Genomic DNA, 15,444 nt, shown 5'->3' on the forward strand with positions numbered 1-15,444 from the left:
CCAGACCACCCAGATCAGTTTGAGCATAACCACCCTGCCCCTGATTCGCGCTTGTACAGATGAACTATGGAATGACCCAAGCTGTGAATGGCAGTTACCTTTACCTCATTATAACACTAAAATCTCTGCCCAAGGAGGAGCACAAGCCTCATTTACATAATTATATGATATATGTACAAGCTTGTTTCCTTAAGTCGCATGCACCACCTTGTGCCTGCCTCCACATATGATGACAAAACTCCTTTACCTAAATATTCATCCTAACCCTAAATAAAAGGAAACCATTCACCATTTCTGGGGAGTCATGGCTTTGGAAGTTATTCCCCATGATCTCCTTATTTGCTGCAAATAAAGTTTCCTTTGTGTGACAACTCTACCTGGTATAGTTTCTACATGTGACTTACCAAGGAATAAACTCATGTTAGTTTAGTTACATAGCGTCCATAAAACCCTAAAAGGACAGGGTTCAGAGAGTATCTGGGTTCATGAACATATGGAGATTCATGGACAGTGGTGCCCTAGAAGAAAGCACGGAAGCTCCTTGCCCTTTCCCCATATAATGCCCTATGCATTTCTTCCATGTGGCTATTCCTGAATTATACTCTTTCAAAATAAACCAATAATCCAGTAAGTAAAATGTTTCTCCAAGTTCTGTGAGCTACTCCAGTAAATTAATAGAATCCAAGGAGGGGGTCATGGGAACCTCTGATTTAAAGTCTGTTGATGAGAAGCAGAGGTAACAATCTAGGCTTCCAAGTGGGATGTGAAGTGGAAGGTGGTCTTGTGGAATTAAGCCTTTTACCTGTGGAATCCAATATCTTTGGGAAGTGTCAGAACTGAGTTGAATTCTAGGACACCAAGCTGCTGAGAGGAGTATTGCTTGTTGGAGGTGTGGGGAGCCCCACTACACACACACACTTTGAAAATGGGTCCAGGAACCTAATTAGACCTAATAGGCTAGGGTGCCAAAGGCAGGCCAGGGGGATCAGATATCAAGAGTGGGAGATTCTCTGTAAACTGAGAAAATTCTTGCTAAGACTACATTTAGGATGGACACAGAAGCCCAAGGTCAAGGTCTAGTTAAGAAGAGGGCTCAGAGAAGCCTAACTAAAGTGTGATCAAGAAGAGAATCTTTGTCAATACAAATACTTGTACGTGAATGTTCCCAGCAGCGAACCAATCCAAATGCGTGAGTGAATGGATAAACCTCTATATACCACACAATGGAATACCAAGTGGTGGGTGAATGGATAAACCTCTGTATACCACACAATGGAATACTACTTATCACTAAAAAGGGCCAAACTATCAATGCACTCAACAACATGAATGAATTTCAAAATAATTATGCTAAGTAAAAGATGCCAGATCAAAAATTCTCCAATCTCTCACTTGAGTAATCCCCAAACTCCAGAAAAATGTAAACCAATCTATAATTACCATAACTAGATCAGTAGTTGCTTGGGGAGTAGGGGCAGGAAGGACAAGATTAGTAAACAGGAGGAGGAAACTTTTGGGTTGATAGATATTTTCACTATCTTGATTGTGGTGGTGGTTTCACAGTTGCATACATATGTGAAAACTTTCAAATTATACACTTTAAATAATGTGCAGTGTATTGAATGTCAATTATTCCTCAATAAAGATGCTTTAAAATTTATTTTATTTTTATTTTACTTTATTTTATGTTTATTTTATTTTTGAGAGAGAGAGACAGAGCGTGAGTTGGGGAGGAGCAGACAGAGAGGGAGACACAGAATCTAAAGCAGGCTTCAGACTCTGAGCTGTAAGCACAGAACCCAACACAGGGCTTGAACCCATGAACCATGAGATCATGACCTGAGCCAAAGTCAGATGCTTAACCGAGCCCAGGCACGCCTTTTTTATTTTAAAGAGAGAGCATGCAAGTGGGGGAGAGGGGCAGATGGAAAGAGAGAATTTTAAGCAGACTCTATACTTAGTGCGGAGCCTGACACAGGGCTCAATCACTGGGATCATGATCTGAGCTGAAATCAAAAGTCGGACACTTAACCAAATGAACCACCAGGCGCCCCATAAGATGTTTTTTTAAAAAGGTAAAAGTCTCCCGTTTCACCTGACCTCTCGATATAATGTGCTATAGTCTTGTGTTTCCCTACTTCTTCCATTCCAAGTTCCTATTTCAATTTATTTTTACTTCCCTTCAGCCTCTTACACTACATTTTCTTTCTCTCTCTCTCTCAGGAAACTATCTCTTTAACTGCCTCTGGTCTCACCTTTTTATAATCTGTTCTCCATCCCTGGAGCCAGAAGGACATATGATATCATCCCTTGTTCACAATTATTGGCCCCTCTCAGGAAAAAGATCCAAATTGTTTAATATGGATTAAAGACCCTTTGAAATCTTGGCCCTTATTTACCTTTAGAATCTCATCACCAGCTTTCTCCCCACCATCTGGATTCCCATCCTCACCCCAGGGACTCACTGAAAAGATCTGGCTACACTAAACCACTACATATCCCTAAAATTTTGCCTTTTTATTTCTTTCTCCCTGCCTCTTTCTCTTACACTGTCCTTCTTCTGTCTGCTCCCATGCTTCTTCTCTCTGGCTCTTTCTCTCCCCTTACCCCACTTCTGTTCCCTCTTTTTCTGCTTATCCCCTATCTCTACTCCCACCCCCATGGCACTCAGCTTGGTGACTTTTATGTTTTCTTTTATAATAAAGCATAATACTTCTGTGTATTCATCCTAACACAATGAAATTGGTGACCACAGTTTTTATGTTATAGATGAAATAGGTGTTTTGGATCAAAGTAGGTTAATACTGTTTCCTCTAGTTGTTTAATAACCCCAAGTCTTGACAATGCAAAGTGTTCTGGCTGTGGCAGCCTAATATCTTTTATTTAGAATTGTAACTGATAGCTGCCTCCACATGTAGATGATGTTAGCCACAAATGAGCTACAGATTTCTTAGAGCATCTCAAATACTAAGTACCTAATATGATAGTAATAATTTCTTTTAGTAATTGAAGGAAAAATTGAGAATACTAACCTCATTTGAAGAATTTTCTTGCAAACTTGACACTGGAAAAATTTCATTTGAATTAACGTAAGTGCTGACATTTGGAAATAGTTCTTCAAAAGATGTTCTCTGCACTGAGGACAAATCAATCTATAAAAAATATATTACTCTTATAGAAGTGAAGTGCTGGAAAAGCAATTATTTTTACATACCTAAAGCTGAAATACTCTCTCATTAGAAGCATTTTCTTGTGAAAAAATATGGAGTTTCTTTCTAAGGTGATAAAAAGATTCTAAAATTGACTGTGGTGATGACTGAACATACCTGTGAATACACTAAAAAGCAGTGAATTTCACACTCTAAATAGGTGAACTGTATGGAATATGAATTATATCTCAATAAAGCTGTTTTTAAAAAGCCCACAACCTCTATGTAGAAAACCCTAAATACTCCACCAAAAAATCGCTAGAATACATGAATTCAGCAAAGTCACAGGATATAAAATCAATGTGCATTTCTATACACCAATAACAAAGCAGAAGAAAAAGAATTCAAGGAATCAATCCCATTTCCAATTGCATCAAAAACAATAAGATACCTAGGAATAAACCTAACTAAAGAGGTAAAAGATCTATATTCTGAAAACTATAGAACACTTATGAAAGAAATTAAAGAGGACACAAGGAAATGGAAAAGTAGCCCATGCTCAGGGACTGGAAGGACAAACATTGTTAAAATGTCTATACTACCCAAAGCAATCTACACATTGAATGAAATCCCTACCAAATTACCACCTGCATTTTTCAGAGAGCTAGAACGAATAATCCTAAAATCTGTATGGAACCACAAAAGACTCCAATCCTGAAAAAGAAAAACAAAACTGAAGGCATCACGATTCTAGATTTCAAGCTATATTACAAAGCTGTAGTCATCAAGACAGTATGTTACTGGCACAAAAACAGACATAGATCAGTAGAACAGAGTAGAAAACCTAGAAATGGACCTACAACTATATGGTCAACTCTTCTTCAACAAAGCAGGAAAGAATATCCGATGGAAAAAAGACAGTGTTTTCAACAAATGGTGTTGGGAAAACTGGATGGCAGCATGCAGAAGAATGAAACTGGACCACTTTCTTATACCATACAGAAAAATCAATTCAAAATGGATCAAAGACCTAAATGTGAGAAAGGAAACCATTAAAATCCTAGAGGAGAAACACACACAGCAATCTCTGTGGCCTTGGTCACAGCAACTTCTTACTAGACACATTGCTGAAGGCAATGGAAACAAAAGCAAACATCAACTATTGGGACCTCATCAAGATAAAAACCTTCTGCACAGTGTAGGAAACCACAAAACTAAAAGGCAGCCTACAGAATGGGAGAAGATATTTGCAAATGACATAGCTGAGAAAGGGTTAATATCCAAAATCTATAAAGAACTTATCAAACTCAACACCCAAAAACCAAACAGCTCAGTTAAGAAATGGACAGGAGGCATGAAGAGACATTTTTCCAAAGAAGACACCCAGATGGATAACAGACACATGAAAAGATGGTCAACATCATTCATCATCATGGAAATACAAATCAAAACCACAATGAGATACCATCTTACACCTGTCAGAACGGCTAAATGTAACACCACCAGAAACAACAAGTATTGGTGAGGATGCAAAGAAAGGAGAACCCTTAAAAAAAAAAAAGAAAGGGGAACCCTTTTGCACTACTGGTGGGAATGCAAATTGGTGCAGCCAAAGAACAGTACAGAGGTTCCTCAAGAAATTAAAAATAGAACTACCCTACAATCCAGCAATTGTACTATTAGGTATTTGCCCAAAGGATACAAATATACAGATTTGAAGGGGTACATGCACCCCGATGTTTGTATCAGTATTATCAGCAATAACCAAACCATGCAGAGAGTGCAAATGTCCATCAACTGATGAATGGATAAAGAATATTTGGTATATGTACCCAGTGGAATATTACTCAACCATCAAAAAGAATGAAATCTTGCCATTTGCAATGATGTGGATGGAGCTAGAATGTATTATGCTAAGAGAAATAAGTCAATCAGAAAAAGACAAATACAATATGATTTCACTCCTATGTAGAATCTAAAAAACAAAACAGATGAACATATAGGAAGGGGGGGGGTGAGAGAGAAGAGAGGGAAACAAACCATAAGAGACTTTTCATGACAGAGAACAAACTATGGATTCACAGAGGGAGGTGGGTAGGAGATGGGCTAGATAGACGATGGTTACTAAGGAGGGCACTTGTGATAAGCACTGGGTGTTATATGTAAGTGATCAATCACTGAATTCTATTCTTGAAACCAATATTGCACTGTATGTCAACTAAAATTTAAATTAAAAAAAATAAAAAGTAAAAAAAAAATAAAAAGCCCACTACAAAAAAAGTGTTAAACATACAATTACTATGTGACTCAGCGATTCTACTTCCTCTTACAGGTATATACCCAATACAGTTGAAGACATATATTCACACAAAAACTTGCACATGAGTGTTCATAACAGTATTATTTTTCATAATGCTACCAAACTGACAAATTAGTAAACAAAATGTGGTATATCCTTGCCATGGGATATTATTCAGCCAGAAATAAGGAAGAAAGTACATGTTACAACATGGATGAATTTTGAAAACATTATGTTAACTGAAAGAAGGCAATTACAAAAGGCCACATATTCTATGATTCCAGCTATATAAAATAGCCAGAAGAAGTAAACCTATAAAGAACCCTTTTCCTCAGCTTGAAAAACTGATCAATGGTTAATTCTCACACTCTATTCTACTAGGAGGGTGTTAAAGGTAACAATGTCAACATTGCTGGTGGTAAAAATGATGATAAGCTGTATCCAGACTAGGAAAGGCTATAAATGAATTATGAATAAATGATAAATATACTATATGTAAATAGCTCCTATGAAAAGCACCATACTTTGAATTTCCCTGACTCTTCATGTTTATTTATTTTTGAGACAAAGAGAGACAGAGTGAGAGTGGGAGGAGGGGGAGAGAGAGAGGCTCCAAGAATTTGAAGCAGGCTCCAAGCTCTGAACTGTCAGCAAAGAGCCTGAAGCAGGGCTGGAACTCACGAACTGCGAGATCATGACCTGAGCCAGAGTCAGATACTTAACCGACTGAACCACCCAGGTGCCCATAAATTTCCCTGACTTGTAATCTGGCATGTCTCTTGTGGGGACCCTGGAAGCTATGTCTATGTGCTATCACAAAATAGACTAGATCTCATCTTCTTGTATCTGAGTTGTCCCCAAACTGCTAAATAAACTGCTTCATGGACTTCTGTGAAAACTGATCCCACTAAAGAGGAACACCATTTCTGCCCTGCTTGCAAGTTGTATTCCTGTTGTTTACTTGAATATGAGAAGAACCCTAATTGGGTAAGAGCCAAATTCTAAGACTCTTATAAGAAAACAGAGGGGGAAAATTTAATGACACTGAATTGTGCAATGCACTCTTGGCTATGACGCCGAAAGCACAGGCAAAGAAAAAATAGATAAATTGGACTACATATAAATTAAAGATTTTGGGGTGTCTAGTGTGGCTCAGTCGGTTAGGTGTCCGAATTCAGCTCAGGTCGTGATCTCATGGTTCATGAGTTTGAGCCCCACATGGGCCTCTCTGTTGTCAGTGGAGAGCCTGCTTTGGATTCTCTGTCTCCTTCTCTCTCTCTCTCTCTCTCTCTCTCTCTCTCTCTCTCTCAAAAATAAACATTTAAAAAAAAATGAATGCTTTTGTACAACAAAGGATACTGTCCACAGAATGAAAAGGTAACCCACAGAATGGGAGAAAATATTTGCAAACTATATATCTGATAAGAAGTTAAAATCTCAAATATATTAAAAAAACTCCTATAAAATGGGAACCCTCTTGCACTGTTGGTGGGAATGCAAATTGGTGCAGCCACTCTGGAAAACAGTGTGGAGGTTCCTCAAAAAATTAAAAATAGACCTACCCTATGACCCAGCAATAGCACTGCTAGGAATTTACCCAAGGGATACAGGAGTACTGATGCATAGGACCACTTGTACCCTAATGTTTATAGCAGCACTTTCAACAATAGCCAAATTATGGAAAGAGCCAAAATGTCCATCAACTGATGAATGGATAAAGAAATTGTGGTTTATATACACAATGGAGTACTACGTGGCAATGAGAAAGAATGAAATATGGCCCTTTGTAGCAACATGGATGGAACTGGAGAGTGTGATGCTAAGTGAAATAAGCCATACAGAGAAAGACAGATATGCACGGTTTCACTCTTATGTGGATCCTGAGAAACTTAACAGAAACCCATGGGGGAGAGGAAGGAGAAAAAAAAAAAAAAGAGGTTAGAGTCGGAGAGAGAGCCAAAGCATAAGAGACTCTTAAAAACTGAGAACAAACTGAGGGTTGATGGGGGGTAGGAGGGAGGGGAGGGTGGGTGATGGGTATTGAGGAGGGCACCTTTTAGGATGAGCACTGGGTGTTGTATGGAAACCAATTTGACGATAAACTTCATATATTGGGAAAAAAAATAAATAAATATTCAAAACAAATAAAAAAAATTAAAAAAACTCCTATAACTCAACAATAAATAAATAAGCTGATTAAAAAATGGGCAATTGACTTGAGTAGACATGTCTCAAAAGAAGATACATAAGTGGCAAATAAGCACATAAAAAGATGCTCAATATCACTACCCATTAGGGAAATAGAAATCAAAATCATAATGAGATACCGTCTTACACCCATGAGGATGGCCATTAGTTAAAAAACACAGCTGGGGCACCTGGGTGGCTCAGTTGGTTAAGTATCCAACTTTGGCTCAGGTTCTCGTGTTTCACGAGTTTGAGCCCCACATCAGGCTCTGTGCTGACAGCTCAGAGCCTGGAGCCTGCTTCAGATTCTGTGTCTCCCTCTCTCTCTGCCCCTCCCCGACTCATGTTCTGTCTCTCAAAAACAAATAAAAACATTAAAAAAAATTTTTTTTTAATTTTTTTTTTTAATTTTTTTTTCAACGTTTATTTATTTTTGGGACAGAGAGAGACAGAGCATGAACGGGGGAGGGGCAGAGAGAGAGGGAGACACAGAATCGGAAACAGGCTCCAGGCTCTGAGCCATCAGCCCAGAGCCCGACGCGGGGCTCGAACTCACGGACCGCGAGATCGTGACCTGGCTGAAGTCGGACGCTTAACCGACTGCGCCACCCAGGCGCCCCTAAAAAAATTTTTTTTAAAAACACAGAGTTGTAATCATCAAGACAGTTTGGTATTGGCACAAAAACAGACACATGGGGGGCGCCTGGGTGGCGCAGTCGGTTAAGCGTCCGACTTCAGCCAGGTCACGATCTCGCGGTCCGTGAGTTCGAGCCCCGCGTCGGGCTCTGGGCTGATGGCTCAGAGCCTGGAGCCTGCTTCCGATTCTGTGTCTCCCTCTCTCTCTGCCCCTCCCCCGTTCATGCTCTGTCTCTCTCTGTCCCAAAAATAAATAAACGTTGAAAAAAAAAATTTTAAAAAACAGACACATGGATCAATGGAATAGAAAACCCAAAAATGGACCCATAAATATGTGGCCAACTAATCTTTGAAAAAAGCAGGAAAGAGTATCCAGTGGAAAAAAAAGTCTCTAGCAAATGGTGTTAGGAGAACTGGACAGCAACATGCAGAAGAATGAACCTGGACCACCTTCTTCTACCATACACACAAAAAAACTCAAATGGATGAAAGACCTAAACATAAGACAGGAAGCCATCAAAATCCTAGAGGAGAAAACATGCAACAACCTCTTTGACCTCAGCCATGGCAACTTCTTACTTGACATGTTTCTGGAGGCAAAGGAAACAAAAGCAAAAATGAAATACTGGGACCTCATCAAGATAAAAACCTTCTGCATGGTGAAGGAAACAAAGAGCAAAACTAAAAGGCAACCAATGGAATGGGAAAAGATATTTGCAAATGACATTTCAAAGAAGACATCCAGATGGCTAACAAACACATGAAAAGATGCTCAACATTACTCATCATCAGGGAAACACAAATCAAACCACAATGAGATACCACTTCATACCTGTCAGAATGGCTAAAATTAACAACTCAGGCAACAAAAGATGTTGGCGATGCAGAGATGTGGAGAAAGAGGAACACTTTTGCACTGCTGGTGGGAATGTAAACTGGTTCAGCCACTGTGGAAAACAGTATGGAGGCTCCTCAAAAAATTAAAAATACAACTACCTTACAATCCAGCAATTGCACTACTAGGTATTCATCCAAAGGATAAAAAAATGCTGATTCAAAGGGGCACATGCACCCTAATGTCTATAGCAGTGCTATCAACGATAGCCAAATTATGGGAAGAGCCCAAATGCCCATCAATTGATGAATGGATACAGAAGATGTGCTACATACAATGGAATACTACTTGGCAATGAGAAAGAATGAAATCTGGCCATTTGTAGCAATGTGGATAGAACTAGAGATTATTATGATAAGTGAAACAAGTCAGGCAGAGAAAGACGGATACCATATGTTTTCACTCATACAAGGATCCTGAGAAACTTAACAGAAGACCAGGGGGGAAGGGAAGGGGAAAAAAAAAGTTATAGAGAGGGAAGGAGGCAAACCATAAGAGACTCAAATATTGAGAACTAAGGGTTGATGAGAGGTGGGAGAGAAGGGAAAGTGGGTGATGGGCATTAAGGAGGGCACCTGTTGGGATGAGCACTGGGTGTTGTATGAAAACCAACTCGACAGTAAACTATATATATATATATATATATATATATATATATATATATATAAAGATGTGGTACATATAAACAATGGAATACTACTCAGTGATCAAAAAGAATAATCTTGTCATTTGCAACACAATGGATGGACCTAGAGTGTATTATGCTAAGCTAAATAAGTCAGTCAGAGAAAGACAAATGTCATGATTTCACTTATGTGGAATCTGAGAAACATAACAGATAATCATAGGAGAAGGGAAAGAAAAATAAGATAAAAACAGAGAGGCAGGCAAACCATGAGACTCTTAAATATGGAGAACAAACTGAGGATTGCTGGAGGGGAGGTGGCTGGGACGGGTGGGTTAAAGGGTGATGGGCATTAAAGAGGGCACTTTTTGGTATAAGCACTGGGTGTCATATGTAAGAGATAAATCACTGAAGCCAAGATTACACTGTATACTAATGTGAATTTAATTTAAAAAATAAAATAAAAATACAATTGCACTTATGTTTGAATACATCCTAGAAAAAACATGTCTTGGAAAATAAAAAACTACTATGTATATTCTTCATGCTTTTCTGCCTTTCTTGAAATTTATATTTTCAATGAACATGTAGTTTATAATTGAAGATAGATGTATTTCTGTTTCTAAAGAAAAAAAATATATTCAAAATCTTGGAGCAGAGTTAATCTATCATTGTGTCAATTTTGTGGCAGGATGATGTAACTAACTTTTTTCCTTAGAACGTATTGACATTCATTTAAAGATAACGTAACACATTTGTGTTCATCAAGGTAGTCTGTGGATATGATTAAACATGAATGCCCACCTTATAGTAAGAAATAAAATGAAAATTGTAAACAAAACAAAACAAAACAGAAAAACACACAGAAAATAGTAAGTGTTGGCAAGGATGTAGAGAAGTTGGAATGCTCGTACATTTTACGGAGAATGTAAAATAGTACAGCTGACATGGAAAAGAGTATGGCAGCTCCTCAAAAAGTTAAAAATGAGAATTACCATATGATCCAGCAATTTCACTTTGAAGTATATACCTAAAAGAAGTGAAAGAAGAGATACAAAGAGATATGTGAACACCATGTTCAAAGCAGCATTATTCACACTGGCCAAAAGATGAAGCAACCCAAATGTCCACAGACAATTGAATGGATAAACAAAACGTGGTAGATACATATAATGGAATATATTAATCCTTTAAAAAGGAAAAAAATTCTGACACAGGCTACAACATTGGTGAGGACATTATGCTAAATGAAATTTGTCACAAAAGGACAAATTCTATATGATTCCATTTATATGAAGTATCTAGAATGGTCAAAATCATAGAGAGAAGTTAGAATAGTGTTTGATAGGAACTACAGGATGGAGAAATGGGGAGCTATTGTTTAATGTATGGAGTTCCAGTTTTGCAAGAAGAAAAAAGTTCTGAGTGAAAAAAAAAGTGATGGTTCTACAACAATATGAATGTACTTGAACTGTATAGTTAGAAAGAGTTAAAATGGTAAGTTTACTTACCATATTTTATTACAATAAAAAAATGAAAAAGAATCTTTCTAATTTTTCTTCCACATATAGCACTATATAGAGTACTTCCAGCAAAAGCATGTTTATACAACAGAAAACCACAGACATCATATGTACAAAATTCTCCTGGTGTGGCACAAACAGAAAAATAGGGAGGAGGAGGAACCAGAAAATAGATACAAGTGCCAAATGCTAATACTTACCACTAAACCAGCAGTTTGTGAAGATGGAGTACTTGTTAAGAGGTCTCTGCTTTTCTTATCAGGAGTACTAGAATTTGTACTCTATAAATGTTTTGTGAAATAGGGGATTGAATAGCAGAAAGAAAGAAAAAAATTTAATACAGTAAAAACACAGTATCAAATTAGTAGACTAGATCATAATGTGTCAGACTAATAAAATTTTAATGTGCTAATTAAATTTTAAACCACTAGACAAGAAACTAAAAAATCTTCTGGCTTGAGCTAGGTCAAGAAACTCCTAAGAGAACTCTATGTAGGACAAGAACTATGCAAGAATACTTTGCGTGAAATCACTATTAATTTCAGAAGGAACACTAATTTAAGTTTTCAACTAGGAAATGGTGCTATGATTATCTTTTTTACTGCTAATAAAAAAGTATTTTACTTTTAGAATTTGTTTAATTCCTAGTATATTATTTTACTTTTTATGGAAAGGGATTTTAAGTTATTTCTGAAGCTGTTAAAAATATGTGTAATAAGGATAATTGGTTTAAAATAATACATATAAATGTATATAGACACTTCCATATATGCAGTATCAAAGTCAGAGAAATAATAAAGGCTCAATTCCTATTTTTTGAAGATGCAAAGAATCAGACACACAGAGAGACAGGTAGACAAATAAAGAAAGAGAGAGCAAGAGAAAGACAGGATCAGAGACCTAAAAGTTTAAGAGAGAGAGGTAGGGATGGGGGAGGGAGGAAATGGGAAAAGGAGGAAAGGGAGAAGGAAAGGGAGGAAGAATGAGGAGACAAAAGAGATGAAGGAAAAAAAGAGAAAGACTGAGAAGAGAGAGGGAGAGAAAAGAAGGATGAAGAAGATAGAGACCAACAAACTATGAACAGAAAGAAACTAACAGAGAAACAGAATTAGAGACAGAGAAGAACAGATGGAGAGAGATCAAGACAGAGATAGGATGAAGAGAGACAGAGCTTGAGACTGAGAGACAAAAACCAGGGAAGGCAAAGACAAACAGGCAGCTGTGAAAGAGAGTAACAGAAATATTCAAAAAGAAGACAGAAAACTTTATTTCTAGCAATCAGCTGTCTTTTTAACTGCTGGATTCCATGAAACAACTAGTGCCTCTGATACATCTCTTTGAATAGGTGTTTATTATATGCAGCCAACTCTGGAACACAAACTCAAGAGTTGGAACTTGAACATCATAGGCAAATTTGTGTTAGGTTTCTTTTTTTTTATTTTCTCTTTTTTTTTTTCTTTCATTCTTCCTTTCCTTTCTGGCTTAAAATCTCTTAAAATATCTGTTTGTTCAAGACATAAGATGGGATTGTTTATTAGGAAAATTTTTATCAAAAATTTTATGTATATTTAGCTGGTACACTGTCAGCTCTTGAATTCATTAGCTATTTAATCTTTCTTCATCTTGGAAAGGGAATGATAGGGATTATTCTACCCCTAGGGATTGCTGTGCAAAGGTTACGAATAATACATGTAAAGAGAACCTACAGTGCCTACAGAGTAGGAGATATTCAATGACAGCTAGTATTTATTATTGTGGCTGCCACGGAGGTGTTCTGCTCAGACCTCCATGAAGTGAGAACCTGCTGTTCCAGTGCAAAGAGTGCAGTTACCTGACAGCGCCCCAGTCCTCCCTCCTCCCCACCCCCCCCCGCCCCCCGCAACACTCCCAACTTCTCTGGAATCTCTGGAAAGCTTCAGCTTTCAGGTTGAGGCCATCATCTTCTCAGGCAACCCCCAGCCAACGTTTGAGCATAGAAGCCCAATGTAAGACTCCTGTAATAGATAACCTTTGCTCCAGACTTCCTTATGGGGAAAGCTTCTGGCACACTTGCAATGAGGGCTGAGACTATTCCTGCCCAATACTGCTTTCTCCCTATATTCCTTTCTCAGCTGTTATCCCCTCCAGTATACCACTTGAATGAACTCTTAATTCTGTCTGAATATCTACTTCCCCATGGTCCCAAGAGACATAATTGTTAACTATCAATCCACTAAAAAAACCCTGCCTATATACAGCTATAAATATAAAGCTCTCTGCATTTTTTCCTAGATTTGTTAACAAATCTATGTATATCTAAATCTTTCCAATAAGTACATTTTCTGGATACAGGCTTTTCAAGAATTAGTTAAAAGAAGACCAGTGCTTACCGATGCAGATTCCATGGACTGAGGCAAAAGAACATTGGTAACTGGTTCACCTGCACTGGTTTCAGTAACAGATCTCTGGTGAGATGATGGAACCTTGATTTTTAGATGACGAGAACTTAACTTTGCTTGAAAATTTTTATCTGTATGTTCAGGATCTTTTTCAGGCTGAAATAAATTCATAATCACAAAATATACTCCATCATGAAATACATTCCATAATCATGAAATACACTGTAAAATTATTTGCAGCACTTCTCAGATGTCTTATTTTACTGTAATATTAATGTAATAATTATTACAATTAAAATAGGGTATATTTATCAATCATATAAATATTATATATATAATTCTATTCTTATTTTCTCAACTTGAAAAAGAGTTTTCAACTTAAAGGTTTTGTAAAAAAAAAGTAAAGTTTTCTACATATTTAAAAATAAAATCTATTGAAAGACAAAACAGTTTGAAATACATGCAACTCGGGGTGCCTGCGTGGCTCAGTTAAGCATCTAACTTTGGCTCAGGTCATGATCTCAAGATCCATGAATTCGAGCCCCACATTGGTCTCTATGCTGACAGCTGGAGCCTGCTTCAGATTCTAGTCTCCCTCTCTCTCTGCCCCTCCCTCGCTCACACTCTTTCTCTCTCTCAAAAATAAATAAGCATTAAAAAAAAAAAAAGAAATACACACAATTCAAAAAATTTCCTTACTACATTTAAGGTAACCTCTCTTAAACAGTGTTCCACAAAAACAGATCATAATGAGATTTATCTACCTGTCGGTAGTTCAAACTAAATTTTAGAGAAAACATCAAATGTATTTATATAAATGTATTTATTATGCAGTCATCTTCATTTAAGAAATCAAAAGTACTTTCTAAGACATCAGGAAGCTGCAACTACAAGAAAGCATGTTCCTTTACCAATTAATCCCTCCATTAAAAATTGCAGATTGCTCAGTGACTGCTTGTCTTGTGTGACTTGTCCAATACAGTATTCCCAGTTTACATATATTCAACATAACTGAGGAGGTGAAATTTGAGTTGAGTCCTGAAGAATGACAGTAGTTTTGAGTTGGGGCTGAGGGGATAAACACAATGGTAGAGAGAGGTAGGGGAAGGAAGGAAGGAGCTATAAAGTTCATTTCAATCAAAGGAAAGAACAATGGTATGGAGCAAACAGCAAGGTATTTATTGGCATCTACTGACTTGCTACTCTCATGTATACGAAGCAAACAACTTTTTCTCTCACTCCTGTCACCATTCTCAGCAATTTCATCACGCAAGTTGATAACTCATCTAACTAACTAGCCCTCCTGCAATTTTCAGTGGTTGACCTTTGCATTTTCAATAACTTTTTCGCTTCATGGTATTTTAATCATTCTGTGATCAAACATAGCTCTTACCATCAACAGAAATTACAGAATCACCAATTTGAATAGCTTCTCACATCCTTCCAACCTATGTTCAATTATGTTCATGAAATCAACTCCCCTCCATTGAAATGTCCAATTTACTGATCCTACCTTTCTATCTTGATACATTACCCTTCTCCTGTCTTATTCTTTCCTCATCTACCACCATCTATCCTTGTAATTACTTGTGATCCCTTCTTCTATCACAGATATCTGACAAACCCCCAGCCCTAGATGACTCCTGGTATCAATATCTTCTGTACCTCCACTGCAGCTGAGTGCTGGGAAAACCATACAGTCTGGCATATCAAAGTCACCACAAACTCAAAAGGAGTAGCCACAGACTGGCA

The 15,444-nt window shown here is 37.5% G+C and overlaps 1 protein-coding gene across 2 annotated transcripts in view; it reads right to left on the bottom strand.

The window, feature by feature from the left end:
* Positions 1 to 15,444, bottom strand: part of MEIKIN (meiotic kinetochore factor) — an 81,167-nt gene that overhangs the window by 17,183 nt on the left and 48,540 nt on the right. Inside the window, exons 10-12 of one of the 2 annotated variants that reach the window (XM_047866314.1) lie at positions 13,684 to 13,848; positions 11,515 to 11,595; positions 3,033 to 3,152 (exon numbers count right to left, since the gene is read on the bottom strand). In XM_047866314.1, the coding sequence (XP_047722270.1) occupies positions 3,033 to 3,152; positions 11,515 to 11,595; positions 13,684 to 13,848 (366 nt within the window). The remainder of the gene's footprint in view (positions 1 to 3,032; positions 3,153 to 11,514; positions 11,596 to 13,683; positions 13,849 to 15,444) is intronic. The other variant, XM_047866322.1, reaches the window with a different exon arrangement.

This window comes from Prionailurus viverrinus, chromosome A1 (assembly GCF_022837055.1).
Source record: "Prionailurus viverrinus isolate Anna chromosome A1, UM_Priviv_1.0, whole genome shotgun sequence".
Classification (NCBI taxonomy): Eukaryota; Metazoa; Chordata; class Mammalia; order Carnivora; family Felidae; genus Prionailurus; species Prionailurus viverrinus.